General features: G+C 38.8%; 1 protein-coding gene across 4 annotated transcripts in view; it reads right to left on the reverse strand.

Moving 5' to 3' along the window:
* Nucleotides 1-18,268, reverse strand: part of pde5ab (phosphodiesterase 5A, cGMP-specific, b) — a 62,297-nt gene that overhangs the window by 22,693 nt on the left and 21,336 nt on the right. For all 4 annotated transcript variants that reach the window (XM_026330938.1, XM_026330945.1, XM_026330932.1 and 1 more), the window contains exons 4-11: nucleotides 17,291-17,380; nucleotides 16,663-16,734; nucleotides 16,225-16,314; nucleotides 15,990-16,127; nucleotides 8,432-8,499; nucleotides 2,705-2,813; nucleotides 2,534-2,618; nucleotides 1,263-1,438 (exon numbers count right to left, since the gene is read on the reverse strand). In XM_026330938.1, the coding sequence (XP_026186723.1) occupies nucleotides 1,263-1,438; nucleotides 2,534-2,618; nucleotides 2,705-2,813; nucleotides 8,432-8,499; nucleotides 15,990-16,127; nucleotides 16,225-16,314; nucleotides 16,663-16,734; nucleotides 17,291-17,380 (828 nt within the window). The remainder of the gene's footprint in view (nucleotides 1-1,262; nucleotides 1,439-2,533; nucleotides 2,619-2,704; nucleotides 2,814-8,431; nucleotides 8,500-15,989; nucleotides 16,128-16,224; nucleotides 16,315-16,662; nucleotides 16,735-17,290; nucleotides 17,381-18,268) is intronic.

Here is an 18,268-nt window from a genome sequence, read left to right on the forward strand (position 1 = left end):
CATTATGCTCTGGAGTCCACTATCAAGAAGAGAGCCGTGTGTGTTCATTTTCACAACAGAATATAGACAGAGAAAAGAAGCACAGTTAATGTCCATGATTATTATTTTAATAAAATTAGAAGAATGAAAAAATATCCTGAGATGATTGTGTTACCAGCTCCCACATTATTGTTGACAAAAAATTGCAATGTTGATGTATCACAGGTGTTTCCATTCTTGTTTGTCCTCCAAAGCCTGGAAGAAAGCACTGGCTATCACTGACTGGCTTTAATATACTTTTATAATGATCCATGTAAAAATGTTGTTGCGTGATTAAAAACCCGTCACAGTGCTAGTGATCTCTGTCTCTCAACTTTAGTCTGGAAATCACATTTGGCTCAGTTTCTTCAATTACATTCATTGTTATTTGGATTTTGATGTGAATAAGATTTGATTCAGCTGAACTTTGACCAAGATTCAGGATGAAATGAAGAGGTACAGCAATCCTGACCTTCTGGGAGCAAGGCCTAGCTGAACGGGGTAAAGTGGTGGAGGAGACAGACATCAGCTCTGACACCCTGAGGCTGACAGCTCTGCCACAAACAGACAAAGAACAGCAGCAGTGCGTGTCGTCTTTGAATGTGTGTGACTGAAAGCATGTGAGACTGAACAGAGGGCATAATGGTGGATTGTGATTGTGTGTGGGCTGTGTGGGTTATAATAAGTTTGTGCTTCTCTGGCTGTCACCCACAGAAGCTGGAGGCAGGAAAGCAGCTGGAAAAATCCTTCTGCCTCACCTCATCACTGTCACTCACACACCTACAAATAGCTCTGTCATACATGCTCTCACACACACTGTACTTTCTTGTACTGTTACACTTGTGAGGACACTCACTACTGCTTGCCATCTTCTATAACATATCATAACCTTCACCTTAGAATCAAGTATTTGAAAATGTGTGCATTGGCAAAAATGTCTTCATTTTTGAAAAATGTGCTTGCTGTCAGGGACTAAAATTTAAACTGCTTCCTTACATATAACACAGATGTTAAGGCCTTATACATGAAGACAAAGGTATAGATGTTCAACATGGTTCTAGGTCTAGCCACTGTTGGAGAGTTTAATATTCACTGACGCAACACTGGAATGATCCCAACAAAGCCATATGTCTAATATACAGCTGATGATATAATAAATGAACCCGACTGAACTGATTTCAAAATGTGGTTGTGCATTTTTGAAAGGACTCTCTGCTGTGTGCGTGTGCATGTTTGGGCCTGACCTCCAGAGTGACCTCCTGCTTTGCCATGGCTCTCTCCACGGTTTCATACATCTGTGTGTTCTGGATGCCAAGACCACAGAAGATGGCGAAGGCCTCTAGGAACTGCTCGTCATTTCTGTTGAAAGCCTTCACGTTGCCTGATGCTTCATCCATCTTGTTCACCAACTGACATACCCCTACATCAATGAAAAATGTTTGACTTATCTTATAACTTATAAGTTTCATGGCACCTTATATCAGTGTAAACCTCCAACCAAATTTAGGCCAACATCCTACTAGATGACTTTCTATTAGAAGACATGCAGCTTTGAAGTTGGAACAATGCATAGTCATAAAGTGGAGTCAATGACATCTGGACCAAAATCTCCACTTCTTACAACTTAGATTTTTGTATTTGTCTGTCTGAACGCATAGTGTAAGGCTGAGGGAATTATTTTTACATAATTACAACATGAGATACAATTACCAGTTTTTGTTTGCATCTTGACACAAATCTGTGACTTATAAGGACATGGAAATGAATACTGCATCTCTAGTGCAAATAATGTATTCATAAAGCAAAAAAAGTGAGCTAATTTGAATTAATCTGGTCAAGGTGAAGGCTGAAGAATATTTCATTGTAATTAATTAGCTGTTTTGATCCTGCTCATCTTCAGGACCCTTAAAGGTTGGAGGGGAGGCTACAAGAGCCTGCTTTGTTTGATCATTCAGGGACATCCCTAGTCAATCATCTTCATAGGCAACTAATTGAGCTGCAATCAGCTGATTATGCTGATGATAATCACATAGATAGATGGAGTGGCAGGACTATTGACGGACAGATAATAAAAGTGGTAATGCTATGCTGTTTTAATGTGTTCTTGGGCCTATGATTTAAGATTGTAAAGCTAATGTTACATCACTGCGTTGAAAAGTAACTGGAAAACCACAGAGACAGTTCAAGCACTGAAGCGGTCTGGGATCAGTGCTCACCTCTCTGGATTGGACCACTATACTGTGCATATTTGCATGTGAGGCTTAAACTGGCTTTTCATTAAAACATGTCTGTAATGAAAATGCAGGACCACAAAATGCATCACCCCAGATTGCACCACTAATTACTCCTTATTGTTCGGTTCATCTTGAAAACCTATATTGATCTGTGCTAGTTTTCTGCTGACAGATCTTTAGCGAAGCCACTGTCATAGACTGTCATAAAAAAGAGGAGGCTTAAGCCCCGGTATAGTACTTCAAAGGCTTCTCCACCAGACAGAAAGAGAAAGATCTTGTACCTATGACTTTGTCCTTCTTGCCATTCCTGATGGGAGTACAGAGCAAACTCTTTATCTGGCTGCTGGTGTGATCTGGGTTATCGCTCTGTCATAAGACAAGAATGATAGTTACTCACTTTAGGAAAAGAAAAAAAGAAAATAAAGAAGTAAACAGAAGAAAAGATTACTGACTGTCCAGGGGAATCGTTGGTCCTTGGTGGCGTCTGAGATGTTGAGAGGCTGCATGGTGTTTTTAACATACTGTGCGTACATGTAGTTAATCTGACTGACATCACAATCCCTGAGGAGAAACACAAAAACACAACCAACTTTATATCTAACTGTAATGAAGTGAAACACCAAGCTCACCTGGATTAAGCTCTTTAACTCTGCTGTACTTAGTGCTAGCTCCATCTGCGTGTGTTCAGTTTCCCTTGAGAGAGGGATGCTTTTTGGATTTAAGCTGTGCTGGTGGCTCTGAGTTAAAGGGATTTCAGCAACACAACTCCATGTGTTGCTGAGGTGTGGTTGACCCTGTTGCTAGGGATGACGCAATATTTTAAGGACTGTGATTGGTTCATTAAAAACTATCTGTAAAGGTCTTAAAATGTGCTCTTTGTGAAAAATAGAATAACTGATAATAGAATGGACAGTGAAATCATAAAATGTTTGTATTAAGAAATTGTATAATCATGAATACAGGCTTCTTTATACAAAGTTTCTGTTACGCTTAAAGTTAATTAAAACAGCCAAATGTTGAAAATGTGTCTATCAATTTCCATGCAGTAGTAGTAGCTATATGTAAGTGCTTACATTTATTTACCATACTGACGGGAGTGAAATGGCTCAGCTTTTACCAAATTACATGACTGCAGGACAATCTGCAGTCATGTAACACACAGGTTAGGAGGTTACAGGTTGTGACAGACAAGTCATCACTACTGCACTGTTGCATTTTTCGAGTTGACAAATACCTCAGTGTTGTAAACTCTTTCATTTCTGGTGTTATGGCATTATTACGTTGGGTGGGAGATGTGAGCGCATCTCTCATAAGTTTGACAGCAAACACTATCCCATCATGATCCAATCTGTAGCGTTTAATTAAATCACGATCGTTCAGTGTTTGGAGAATATTTCTTCTTTCAGCCATTTTGTCCTTTGCTAAAGAAACTCTTAAGCCTCTTAAAAGTCCTCCTCTCTACTCTTAAGATGTTTGGTGAATCATTTTTATCTTTACTAAGATTTAGTCCTAAGTTTAAGGGGAAATTCTAAGAAACGTCATAATTCTAAGGATTTTCTTAGAATTTTGTCACTAGGAGCAACTTTTAGGCTTAGGCAGCTTTGTGAATACAGGCCCAGTTGTTTTTAAAATAGAAAACTGACATATTGTACATGTTATGTGTGGAATCTCATTTTCTGGAATTACTCTGAATCATGTAGGAAAACCAAGTTGTTTTTAATGATTCATTGTCATTTGTCATTCTTAGTCACTTTCTTAACTCTGACTTTTTCCTTCATGCATCTTTGCTAAGCTGCTCCTTGAATTTAATTTAGCAAACATTACATCTCTCTTTTTCCTGAAGCTCCGGGCTCTAAGCACTAAATAATAAAGCAGCTGTTGGTAAATGAGAGACCTGCATCTTGGAAACTGCACCTGAGTCCACCCTGCACTCAGGCTATGGTTAGAAAGCTAAAGTCGTCAGTCTCGTCTGTCAACGCTTCATAAGCTGTTCTGTTGTCTTTAGTCGCTCCAAGTCCAACCACAGAGTCGGCTATAATACTACCTGATGAATGATGGAAAATGGATATATAAACATAACATGAGGTTAAGGCAAAAGCCTGTGGATTTTGGCTCTAGTGCTGTGGTAGGATGGTATGTGCATGGTTGTATGTGTGTGTGTGTGTGTGTGAATCTATGAGAGAGAGAGAATCTGCGTGTGTGTTAGTGGATAACAGAAAGAATTACAAATAGAACATCAGTCCATGAGTGGATGTGCGTTAAGGGAAAGAAAAGGGAGAGACAGGGAAGCCATGGTACTATACATTTTTCTCACTTACATGCATTTATCAGCTTTAGTTACTACTTTCTGCCTGTGTGCCATTCTTGATTTACCCACAAGATGCCCTCAGTCTTTTCTTACAGTTCCTGTTTTCTTACTTCCACATCCACCTGCCCTGCAGTAATGCCTGATCGTCCTAGCCTTGTTTCCAGGTTCCCCATTACCCTCAGAATTTAAACCTGCTGATCACACCTACATTTACTCCATTCTAGATTGTTGCGGTTCTGTGTTGTGACTGCATGTGCTGTGGCCTTTTGCTTTTGCCATCCTGCATGTTACCAGTCTGTAGGCCTGCTCAGTCAAACTCAGTTAAAAGCTGTTTGTCTGCCTGTCTGTGATTGGGTTCCCTCGACACCAACTCTGCCAGCTACTTTTCAGATTAAGCCTTTGCATCCAAAATATATGAGTTTATAACGCACAATATAGTGTTTCACTTTTAAATGAACTAACCAGTAGTATGTAACATACCTAAGACTGGCTACACACTGATAAATGATAACATTAGGAAGTATTATCCAACAATAAATGTTTTGCTTGGCTTTCAACTTCCAGTCACTGAGCAGGATCCTATTTTGGATGACTTTAAAGCTTCAAGCTAATTATAACAATGTGTTCTGTTCAGACCAACCTCAGTTCACATGCATACACATACACATACACACTGTGTGCATTCATGCTTGGGTTTAATCACCCAAACACACAAAAAATCCACATTTCCTCTCCCTCTCCCTGTGATTGACTTAAATGAGGCCACAGAATAGCTAACGGCATCACAAGGAACCATGACAGTGTTACATTGGCTTTCAATTCAGCACCACAATCACAGTCTAGATCCAGAAAACATGTAATTGCCCCATTTTGGCAACTTAAAAACTCCCTGCCGGCCATTCATCTGAACCGGAGCAACATCAGTTCAGCTCAACTTCCTGCTTCGACCAAACAAACGCCGTGTCATTGAAAGCAGCGGTCTGTGGTTGATGTCACTATAAAAAGCCTCCTGCGGTTTCAGGAGGTCAAAGCTAACATCCTGTAGGACTCCTCCCACATTTGCCCAAATGGAGCTGCCCAGTTTTGCTTTATCACAGCCCTCCCAGCACATGTACACTGGCATTTTAAGAGTATTTAGAGCTCAACAGGAGAAACACCCGTGAGAGCAGGCTATAAAAATAAGACACTTCAGAAGAAATCTGGTTTATGTCATCCTGTACAGTGTTAGTATTTTCAGAACTGGCATTTTTTGTTTATTTCCCTGTTCAGTTACACACTAAACTGTTTGCAGACAAAAACAATCTTTAATATGGACTGCATCCCATGTCTGAGTCTATCGTTTAAATAAAGTCAAACTGCTCAGACCAATGCAAACTGTGTTGAATCTCATTTCAAAAAGGAAGCTCACAAGATATGACAGGTCTATCTGTCTTATGTATAAAAACAGGTTTTACAGACTTTAGATCTTTGAGCTATATCTCTGGCAGGAGGAGGTATTAGTGTGAAAAGAGTAGTAAAACATGACAGAAAGCACAGTTTGTGACCCCAATGCACAACATCAAAGACAAATCAGACCTAACTCTGAGTTTCCTGGGACTTACTAATTTATAGTTAAATTTTTTCAAAGGGCTGAGTAGTTTACATAATGAGGACATAATGAAATTTACAGTACTAGTTTCAGCTGCAAATTAATACACATTTCGTTCACTGGGCAGTATACTGCTCGAAAAAAAAAAACAGTAAGTGGACACTGAGCTACATTTTTTTCATTTAATTTGTTTCAATGAATTATTAAGTGTGTGTCTGCTTATATGTTTTTTCATAATAACCATGTTTCCTGCTTCAAATAGCTGAATAATACAGCCACACTGAAAAATTTCATTTTGGGAGTATTCCAAGTTCAGTGTGTATTCCAGGTTTTTATTCTTGCCAAGCTGGTTACACTGTATACAGTATAAACAATACAGGCAGTAAATTAGTATGTTATTACTAAATTAGTACGTTGTACAAATGTAAGTACAGCAAACATCAAACACAACTGTACACACATAAAAGCACACATGTACACAAACACACACAATCCAGTTCTATTGCTTGAACTGAGATTATGATTAAATTTTAGATGCTGCATAGCAACTGGGGAGACCATGCCACCCTGGAGATGGGAAGGTGGGGGGTAGTGGGTGGTATGGTGGTGGTGGATTCCTAGTTCATTGCATCTTAAATCAGATTACTGCTTATTCACTCCTCCTGGCTGGGGCATGGGTTGATGTCAGGAAGCTCTGCAGCTGTAGCCTCCTCCAATCCTTTTCTTATCCTGCCTGTTTGGGTTTGTCTGCTGTACCTTGTTATCATCTCTTAAATTTATTTGTGCTTGTCCTCACTTCTCTTTACAACTTTCTACTCTTTCTGAACCTAGAAATGGTAGCTGTGCTGTTTATGAAGAATAAGTATTTCAAGAGGATAAAAAGGTAAAATGAGTGGCAATTGTGCTAGCATCTTGTAGTTTCCATAGCCACAGAAAATTTGATGAACACAGCTCTCCTAAAATATGCATACATTTGCATTATGCAGAAAATTTTATTTTTTCCCTCTGAAATAATACACAAAAGAGTTTTAAACTTAAAATCCACTTTTTAGATTTTTCCAAAGCGTCAGGTAACCCTGAGCCATCCCTTAGTTATGCTGCTATAGGCCTAGACTGCCTGAGGACTCTCTATTGGTACACTGAGCTCCCCTACCTTACCCTAACCCTCCCCTCCCTTCCTCTCCTCTCCTCCCCCGTCACATATATATTCCGCCATTGAATGTCACTAACCTTGTGCTCTCTCTCTCCCCTAGTTTGTGCTCTCTCCCTCTCTCTCTGTTCTCTCTGTACCTTCTGCAGGTGTCCCTGGTCCTGGAGCTGTATATCGCTGATGTGCAGTTACTGGTCCCACCAACCTGCAGTGTCTATTTGTTGTTTATTGTTGCTGTTCTTTTCTCTCTGCTCTATCCACTCACCCCAACCGGTCGAGGCAGATGGCCGCCCAAACTGAGCCCGGTTCTGCTGGAGGTTTTTTCTTCCGTTAAAGGGAGTTTTTACTCTCCACTGTCGCCAACTGCTTGCTCATAAGTGATTTCTTGGGGTGTTTTGGTTTTTGTAAAGTGCCTTGAGATGATCGTATTGTGATTTGGTATTATACAAATCAAACTGAATTGAACAGGCAGACAGACAGAGACAGACAGACAGATAGATAGATGTAGTTTATTAATCCCAAACTGGGAAATTCCTATATTGCAGGTATGTGTCTGTGTATAATGGACACAAAACCCTCTTGGAAAGGACTTACAACCCCTCCAAGGCAGCAAAAGGGCCCACTCTATCATTATTAACAGGTTGTGACTGAGGAGCTGTCAGATCAACCCTAAAGACAGTGCACAGAGCCAAAGGACACCAGCTAATGAGTACAAGAGCACTAAGCTGAACCCTGCAATCGAATATCTGGAAATTTGGCAGGTAAAGGAGGCAGATAATTTTTAAAAAATCCTGAAGGGCTGCAAATCAGCACAGCAAGCTTATGAGTACCACACTTGGTCTCATCTTTTCTCCTTCAATTCAAAGTGACTGAATGGACAGAGCAGGACTTTCATTGCTGCCAAAACATTACATTACATCTCTCTTTTTCTGTGTTTGTGACGATAATCCTTATGCAACTGCCCATTATGTACACATCATCTGTGGCCCTCTGAGGGAGAGGAAAAAGGGCAGTTTGCAAATTCAAGGAAACATTAGTCCTAATAACCGGTGGAAACAGCTGGAGTAAGACTCAAGGCCATTTTGCAGGACTTTTAATTTAATAATGGCTTCAGTTGTAGGTGATTGGCTTACCTTTTGGGAGCATCTAGGACTTCATCCAGCTCCTCGTATTCCATGTGAAAAACGCTGGAAAAGGAGTTCTGCAAAATGAATAAAAGTGTGTTTATTTGTATCAGATTTTACACAGTGAGATGTGGTTAGGACTTGATAGGGGGCTAACTCATGCTCAGTAAGGAACCTGAACAAATACAGGGTGTTGGTTCTGTCTAGCTTCATCTCAGGAAAAGGTCTTTCATGCTTTGCTACAGGTTCACCCTGTGAGGTTTCTGGCCACATCAACTTCCACATTCTCTTCAATTAAGCCATTACAGCTAAATCCAACATTCAGTTAAGCAGTGGTACCATGCACACTGCCTTTCTCATCCAGAAAAAAAGGGATGGTGATCTATTACCTATCAAGCCTTGCCAGAAGGAGAGTTTATTTCGGGATTCCAGTGCTCCTCTTGCTTTCCCCCCATATAGGGACTTGTTTTCTCTCAACCTGTACTCCCAAGGATCATTTTCCATTTTTAAGAGGTGGGAACAGGATGTTAAAAGATAGATGGGGCTTCTTCATTTTGGAAAAATTTGCCCTCTACCCTTCCATGCACATACACACACCTACACTCTGTGGCATTAGTTCACCATGATCTATCTATGTGAGGGTAATAAAGCTGTTTTAAATAGAAAATGGACCCAGCAATGTTATGACATTTATTGGGGTCTCTGGCAAGGTGGAAGGTTTATAACAGGAAGAGACAGGATAATGGATTTTTTTCCCCTTCAGTCTTATATTTTCATATATTTTTGTCATTTCAATGCTATACATGTCAGGGAAAGACAAAGGAGTGGTTCTTTGTCACAGTTATCAGAGTCTGTGGACACATAAATCTCAGTCTGTTCATCCCATTCTATAAGACAGTGTGTTTTCTGTGTTTAATAATGGACCTGACCACTGGAGAAGGAAAACAAACAGAGACAAATCTGAGAGTGTCCTAATCAGAAAGCTGACATAAGTGGTTCTACATATGATTCTCCTTGCAAACTGAAGACATGTCCATTGGGTGTACCTGCTTTTAATACAAATTAAGCAAGTTTTAAATGTAAACGCAGAGGTGATGGATGAAGCGTGGAGATTACAAAAAAATACAAAACTGCAGGTGGTTTAACAACTCCAGCAACTGGTGCAACATATAAAAACAACCATGCACACAAACACACACATTGTCTATTATGCTTCAGGACACTCGTAGTCAATTTCAGATTTATTTCTACTGGGGAGAGTTAAACAATGTTGATGAACAAAACACTCCCAGTGGTGAGCCAGATGGTAAACCCTATTACATATCATTCACACACACAAATACAGAACACACAAATCCTTGCACGCATACCATACAGATGCCTGCACACCCAGATGTAGTTCAAGGCACACATGAAAACACAATCTAAAAAAAAAAAAAAGTGTCCACATATATGGAAATAAGCTTTAGACAGTACACACGTCATACGCAACCACATGGAAACATGACACATGCATGCACAAGCAAAACACAAACAATTGGCCCACAAATATGCATATGTGAATATGTCACACACATTCAGAATACTGGGTATACTGCACTCAGGCATAGACAAGCTTAAATGCTTAGAGCACAGTTTCCAAACAGATGCCACACACTGCAGTAAAATGAAGTGAGCCAACACAGGTTAGCATAAGAACTCCTGTGTTATTGTTGGTGTAGTCAGAGTTAAATACCAGCATGACCATTTACTTAACTAAATACAGAAAGCTTCCTTTACTGGAGGAAATGTTACCACAGACCTGTGGGTTCTGCTTGAGAAACTACAGACATTTTATGCTGACACCTGTATACAGAGGGCTGTCTGGTAGATAAGGCCTGTAAAAGTCCCTAATCTCAGAGTAAATGTTTAGCAAGGAAATACAGTGAAGTGCAAGAAAGGAGGTAGGGTATAAAAGAAAGGGAGACATCTGGTCTGGTAAACCTGAGGTCATGAAAGGGACAAACACACGCGTGGATCCAAAGGCTCTGCATTTTTGCCTAATTTTGAAGCTCTGTCCCATGTCAAAATAGTGTTTCATTATTCCTATGCTAGCAGCATGATTTGTAAGGCTGACAAACTGTGTGTGTGTGTGTGTGTGTTTGTCCCTTTCATGACCTTTTCCACCTTTCCACCTTTTCAAAGACATCCATCCATCCATCCAGTCATTATCTATACCCGCTCATTCATATTTAGGGTCATGGGAATCTGCTGGAGCCTGTCCCGGCTCTCTTTGGGTAAAAGGCAGGGGTCCACCCTGGACAGGTCTCCAGTCCATCACAGGGCCACATAGAGACAAACAACCTCACACACTCACACGTCTTTGAATAAAGGCAAGAAGCAGATAACTCAACATAAATGCTTGAAACTAAACTAACTTCATATTTAGATACCACTAGAGGTAATATGTGCTGAGCATTTAGTTAAATATTTTCCTTTATTCAACACTGAGTGTAGTTTGATTGTTAAAGTTGAACTGAAACTTTTATGAAAGCTGCTTTTGTAGCCTGGATAATGTTTAGAACAAGAGCCTCCAGCTCAGTTGGTCTAACCTGGTTATAATAAATACAAGAGAAAGTTAAACAATGTTTTGTAACCTAATACAAACCATTTTAACAACATGGCATTCCCAATCCAGACCTCAATCTAAATACTGAATAGTGAAGTGGCTCTTGTAGTTGATACTTTGTGAAACCAATATTTACAATAATCTGACATTTGGCACAGTTGGTCATCAGCGCAATAGAATGAATTCTAAAACTGAGCGCTTGTTGGACTGGTGGTGAGGTTGGAAATGACTGGGTGTATTGCTGTGAACCAAGTTCAGAGAGTAGAAAACTATATATAAACTTGTTTTTACTTTAGTTTATTGAAAAATATTACTAATGCCAGACAAACAAGATCCTGTGTGCTTGTATCTGCAGTGAAAAACAAAGACTAATCCTTGAACACTAAAAACAAATAGCATACCTAACCAACACCCACACATCAGCTGCTAGCTAAATGGACAATCAAGAGCTCTATATGTCATATGATTTTTATAGACATAATGAATTAGCAATTGCTTGAAATTGTTTGAATAATTTATTAATTAATTATGGATCCAAACTTTTACCTGTTTTCAGCACCAACTACTAATTGTTTTTCACCATAACCAGCTGTGATGAAGTGATAAATCATGTTTGCTAGAAATATTTTTAGAAATTAATCTTCCTGGGCCATAAAAGGCATTGTTATTTATGATTATGTCTAAACCTGCCTCCCATGTCTGCATGTATGCAGATGACACTTTGATATATGTAAGTGTAAGGTTAAGTAACTAGAAGACTGTTCATTCTCTACAGCACAGTGACAGAACAAGCTCTGGTTGAGTGGGCTAAATGTTTCTTGCGGGGGCTCCACAAACACAGCAGAACTGTTTCATTAATGCTTCACCACCAGTGACTTATCCATCAGTTCCTTGGCTATCAGTTAACTAGTAATGTCAATCATATTTATAAGAGTGCACACCACCACCATTATAACCTGACACTTTTTGCTGACTATAATACCTTCATACTACTGCCACTTGCCACTGCCTTCACCCCCCCAACTTAAATGCTTACCTTTCTACTAAATGTATTTGCAGACTGACTGGCAATAAAAGTCTAACTATTTGACATAGAAAGAATGAGAGACAAAAATGGGACAGAAGTTACATAAATTACATCTAAAATTGTGTTGAATCTTTACCTCATGTTAGTTTGTTAATAAACCCAAACAACTACTATTACATTTTTCAGGAACTCAACTGACTCACATATCTCCAAAATGACAAAAATTAAGACCACTTGAAGTAAAGTAAAAAACAAAGTCAAGGATTCATGTGGTCATATAATTGTCAATAAATTGGATGTTTGCCCAAAACCGCAATTCAATGCATGTCCAAGATGGGCCTGAGAGAATGAGCACTCTCCTTTAATGATAAAAAAGCTAGTCTGAAAAAGTAAACCCTTGGAGTTTTCTAAAACAAAATCTGAGAGTTCTTTGATTACCTGCTTTAACCAAGGAAGCCTTGTGGAACTGTCCATTTTCTGGGTGGACAGCCACATCGCATGTATATTACCCCTGTCATTTTCTCCTCTCAAAACCACTGTGAACCACCACCTTCCTTCCAAAAGCACTGCTGTTTGTGGTCCAAAATGATGGCAGAACTCTTAAATTGCTGTCGTCATTTGGACCACTCTGCAGTTCCACTCCACTTATTCCATAAATACAGCAAGCACCCAGAGGGAGAGGGAGAGATTTTCTCTTTTGTGACCTTTGTTGTGAGAAAGTAGGGCTTTTACTTCAAAAGAAGTTGATTTTAAATACTAAAATCTTTCTTAAATATAGTTTTAAAAATGTCACAACCAATTTTTCACCTCTGAGAAAAAAAAATTATTGATGCTTAAAGATTAAGCGCTTGGGAATGGGAAATCCATCTCAGAAACACAATTAAAGGGATTTGACAAAAGAAATCTAACTTTGAAGCTAGATGTCACATAAATTGTCGGCAAATCCCTTATAGAGTCTTTCTAAAAATTATCTACAATAAATAGTGACATTAGCTACAATATTTCTCTCTGGAAGACTAAAAAACTTTATACACCTATTATTTAAAAGTGAGTTCAGGTTTCCCTTACTTGAATAAAAACTAGATTATAAATACACAAGCTACAGTACACTTAACCAGAAACTGGAAAAAAAGTTAAATCTGCCGCCATCGCCAAATCTGTTACACGATAAAGTGATTTTGTGGCATCCAACATAAAAACTAGAGAGCACTGAAAACTAAGAGTCTGTAGCATTAAAAAGGACCAATGCTGGTCATTGGCAGCTACAGTGATCAATGAAATGCAATGTTACAGTTTAGTCAAGACATGCTTGTTTACAAAAACATTTTCTGTAGTATTTCACTGTTTCTTCATAACATTTGCATTTTTATTATAGGAGGTATTATTTTTCCCTAATATTTAGAAGATGAAAGCTGTGGTTAAAACTCTGGATGGGAGCTGCTGTGCAGGCATGAGTAGATTTTTAGAAGGATCGCACCCGTTGAGATATATATATCTATCCTCCTCAGTGTATGGCTGTTCATTTGCTACCTTCTCCCATGTGCTTGTTTTCTATGTGTCAGTATGTGTTTTCAGGTACTGGATGTCTTAGGAGGACAAGCCAAAACAAATGTAAATGCCCACAGAGGGCTCCAGCACTATTCTACATGAATGTGAGTCAGTAGTGTGAAAGAGACAGTCAGTCAGTGGTATAAAATCCAGCAAGTGGCCAGCAAATGTTCCATCTGCTTTTTCGTCTATATACTGAAAAGCTCCTCATTTGCACAGAGAGAACAGAACATTTGCATTTCACTGTCAGAAGTCTGTGTAAAATAACTCATTAGATTCCTGAAAGCTGCTATTCATTTCCTTATGTTAAATTTCATTTCAGCTAGTGAAACAAGACAGCTTTCTGCTGTCACTCCCTTTTGCTCTAAAGCTATTTGAACAGCTGTTATTTCAAATCAGTTTCTTATTAACTGCTCTGCAATCAACTGTTTCCTGTTTTTTTATTAAGAGATTAGTCAAACATCCATCCATCCATTATCTATACCTGCTTATTCCTCTTTAGGGTCTGCTGGAGCCTATCCCAGCTCTCTTTGGGTGAAAGGCAGGGGTACACCCTGGACAGGTCACCAATCCATCACATAGAGACAAACAACCTCACACACTCACACTCACTAACCCTAACCCTAACCCTAATCCAGAAGGGCCCCTGCTGGGATACGAACCTGGGACCTTCTTGCTGTGAGGCAACAGTGTTAACCACTAAATCCACTGTGCTCTGTCATTAGTCAAAAATTTTGAGCCATTTCCATGTCCAAAATAGTGATAAATTAATATCAATCAGTGAGCTAGTGTGTTAACTCAACCTCTGTCAGTCTCTAGCAGTCTGCAGATATCAGACTAATAAAGTGAAACAGTGAGACAAGATAAATTAATTACCACACTTCCAGCTTTTGTGCTGTGATGAAACTATTATTATTATTATTCCACCAGCCCAGAACTGGCTTTGTATTATGCACAGCTAAATGAACCATGTGTTGTTGTAGGTTTATCTGAAGTAAAAAATAAGCTCATTGCACATGTTCCAATATAGCTTTGGACTTATCTTGCATATAGAAAGTAGTGAATATAAATAATGGAAGTTATTTCCTATGAAATGAGACAGACCTTTATCTGGAGGCTACAAGAACATTAATACATGCTACATCATTTATAAAAATAAATTAATAGTAAGATCATCATGGGAGGTGAGTCCGGATTGCTCATAAGAAGCAAGATAAAGAGGAAATGTCAGAAAGTACAGCTCAATCTGAAAAAAAAAATTACCTTGAACACTTCATCTTCTCTTGCTTTTTCTGTTGGCTTGCAGGACACCAGTATACAGTTGGTATTTATATAACAGTGTCTCACAGTCAGCACAGGTGAAAGGACAAAAATACTCAATTTTGAAATAATATCTACATGATAGTTCTGCTTTATAAACACCTCAAACACAACACTGCATGAATAAAAAGTAGGTAGAACTTCCTTCACACTGTCTCATTTAGCTCTGCTTCCACCTTCCTGCTCAATCTATTTGTCACTTTTTCATTATTGCCTTGACAGCTTATTCTCTTGCTGCTCTATGCCACATAATGCATGAACACTAAGGCTCCCAAAAATGTTTGCTACTAAATCATGCATTATTTAATACTTATTTAAAACAGGCTATATTATCTTCTCACATTTTCTCTTTGGAGCTCCAGAAAAAACTTTAACTCACTCCCAATTATTATATAGTAGACTATTTTACGTTTGCTTTTCACCATTTTAAGCCTCTTGATACTGAGTGTGAATATTATCTTCTATATAATGTCCTCACAAATTATCAAATGATCATCAAAGACAAAAAGATATCAAAGCCATGTCTATATCTTATACACTGTTTTTTTTTCTTCAAATAAGCCTACAATGCAGTGTCCAGAGATAAAAGTTATAGTATTAAACCTTTAACTTCCAGTTCAATTTCAAAATCTCTACGATCTGGCCAATTAGACTACAAAGATTCATAACATTCAAACCACACCAGTTCATGCTGTGAGTTACATCATGTGACTTGTTTGCATCGTCACTGATTACTGGCACACAATAACTGAGTCAATAAAAAAGCCACAATAAGATGTCGGTGATAGAAGTCAGAAATAAACTCCACTGTTTGTTTTTGTGACAATCATTGACACACATTATGAAAGAAATTGACATTATATGGTTATAGTTCATATATAGAAATGAAACTCAGGAGTCATTAAACCACGTTGTCAGGCATTTGAGGGCAAATCTGGATATAGCTGAAATTACGACATTATCAGTCACTGCCCGAACACAGGCTGCGCATTCAAATCAACTCAATTAAGACTTGGTTTTAGGGTTAGAATCAGGTTTGGGTTAGGATGTGTGTGTGGGCTGACCATTGAGTCTTCGTCAGCGATGAAGACAGTACAAGCCTGGGCCTGCATGAAGGACAGGATAGTTCCTGCTATCTTCCTCAGTAAAACTTCCAGACACTGCTGCTCTTCAAAGATCAAACTAGCCAGGTCTAACAGCACCTGGACATACACACACACAAAGAATATATCATTTTAAATACATACAGAGATGTGTTTGTATATACACAAACCCTCAGAAACACACAATGACACCAACCTGATTGCGTCTGTTTTCCAGCTGGGATGTCTCATACAGCTGAGCATTGTGCAGAACAATGCCTGAAAAGGCCAAATAAGCTGAGAAGTCCTGTAGGAGAGGAACACAAGGACACGATGTAGCCAGAGAGGGAGGAAAGACATTACATGAAAGAAAGATAAATCAGCAAAGAAAAGAGCACAAGTAGAAAGGAACATAGGATGTAGAGATGATGGATCACGAGTGTAAGGCCCCAAGATGAAGAAAGATGGACTGAGGTAAATGAAGACAGTTACATAAGCAGTGTATAGCATGACTCAGGCCTGGACAGCTGATCTTATGCTTTTACTGTCAATAAGTCTGTGTACTACATCTTACTAATGACATTTTTTAAGTTTCTGAATTTTTTAAACCGTAGAAAATGTGGTCTTTGTGACTGAAGCAGTGACCTTTACTAACCTTTTCATCCTGTTCAGTGAAGGCACCATCCTCCCCACACTTCTTATTGATAGCCTGAGCCACCCCCACCACCTGTAATGGATAGGGTGGGAAAAACACAGCAAAGTTGATGATAAGAAGAATTTCTTTCTGTTCATAGGGTTGATTAAAAAACAGGAGCTGGAGCACAGTTACAATACTAATTTGCATTCTGTGATTTGCCCGATTTATTCTCGCTTACCACTAAGATGACAATACCATCAAACTAGACTTAGACTACCATCTAAAGTACACATGGACTAAAAGAAATAATCTCCTCAAGTAATTTAATTTTGTTCAAACTAAAAACAAAGTTACAAAGCTAGAACTGGAGTAGGGAACATTTAATGGCAATGCTCCAAGTCTTAGCTCGGTTGCCTAAAGTGAGCATTGTTTTTGTTTTTAAGTATAATACAGAAAGAAGCAAATACACAATAGCCTTCCCTCGCCTACATAGAATCATTTGAATACTCTTTTCATATAACATTTGAATCAAAAACCTTACTCTTTACTGCTGTGAAAGTTAAACTTTTTTTTTCTCAGTTTAGCGTTAACCTGTATAAGTACAGGTCTAACAAGTGGAAGATCAGCTGAATGTGTGTTGTCTCACCTCATCTCTGTGGTTCTTGATGGGCAGACAGAGGATACTCTGGGTTTTGTAACCTGTGATCAGGTCGACCTCAGCGTTGAACCTAGGGTCCTGTGGAAGCAAAGAACAATACACATCTCTTAAAAAACCTCTGTTGACAGCTGTACTCGACCTACATATTTGGACTATCATTAACTTCTAATAACTATATCCGGTGTGGACACTACTATTTGCCACTGATATACAAGAACGTTTGTAATTTTGTTGAAATACTAAATGCCTAGTTAAGAGAGACCAAACATTTCAATTAGTACTGGCCAGTTGCTGGCAACCTGTATTCTGTATTCAGGCACAACCAGCTACACAAGCCCTACACTCATGACAACCACAGGTCCAATTTACATACAAAAATTGATATTCTGTAGCATTACACAAATTACACATTGGCACATAAACAAATTCTTCTCCAAACCCAATAGCCTCACATACATTAGTGTTTGGCATCAGTAGTGGCTTCTAAAGTCATGTTAAAGACAAACCAATGAAGAGATGTTTTGTTTAGAGGACTTTTCTGCTGTGGTGCAATCCTCCCACCAGCTGACATTTAAACATTCGTGGTCCACTACCATTATCCTCTAGACTGAATGGGGCTGTGTTTGTGAGTGTATAAAACGATGACTATAAGAGGGTTACCACATTGATTTAGAAATCATTGCTTTAGTATGGTAAGATAAAATGGCAACCTATGTTTGTATCACAGCAAGTTCTCAGTAATTCTGCACTGTAATGTCTTATACTTACATCAACTGCTCAGAGAGAGAGGTTTACATTATAAACAGCCCCTTAATGCTGATTTCTCCTGTTGTTTTGTTCTTTTAAAATGTATTCCACTACACTGTAGTGTGCATGTAGTGGAATACATTTTAAAAGTAACCTTCCCAACACTGTATATTTCATCATAATGTAATAAAGAGCCTCCTTGTTTTAATTTCAACACTT

The sequence above is a fragment of the Mastacembelus armatus genome, chromosome 18 (assembly GCF_900324485.2).
Source record: "Mastacembelus armatus chromosome 18, fMasArm1.2, whole genome shotgun sequence".
Taxonomy (NCBI): Eukaryota; Metazoa; Chordata; class Actinopteri; order Synbranchiformes; family Mastacembelidae; genus Mastacembelus; species Mastacembelus armatus.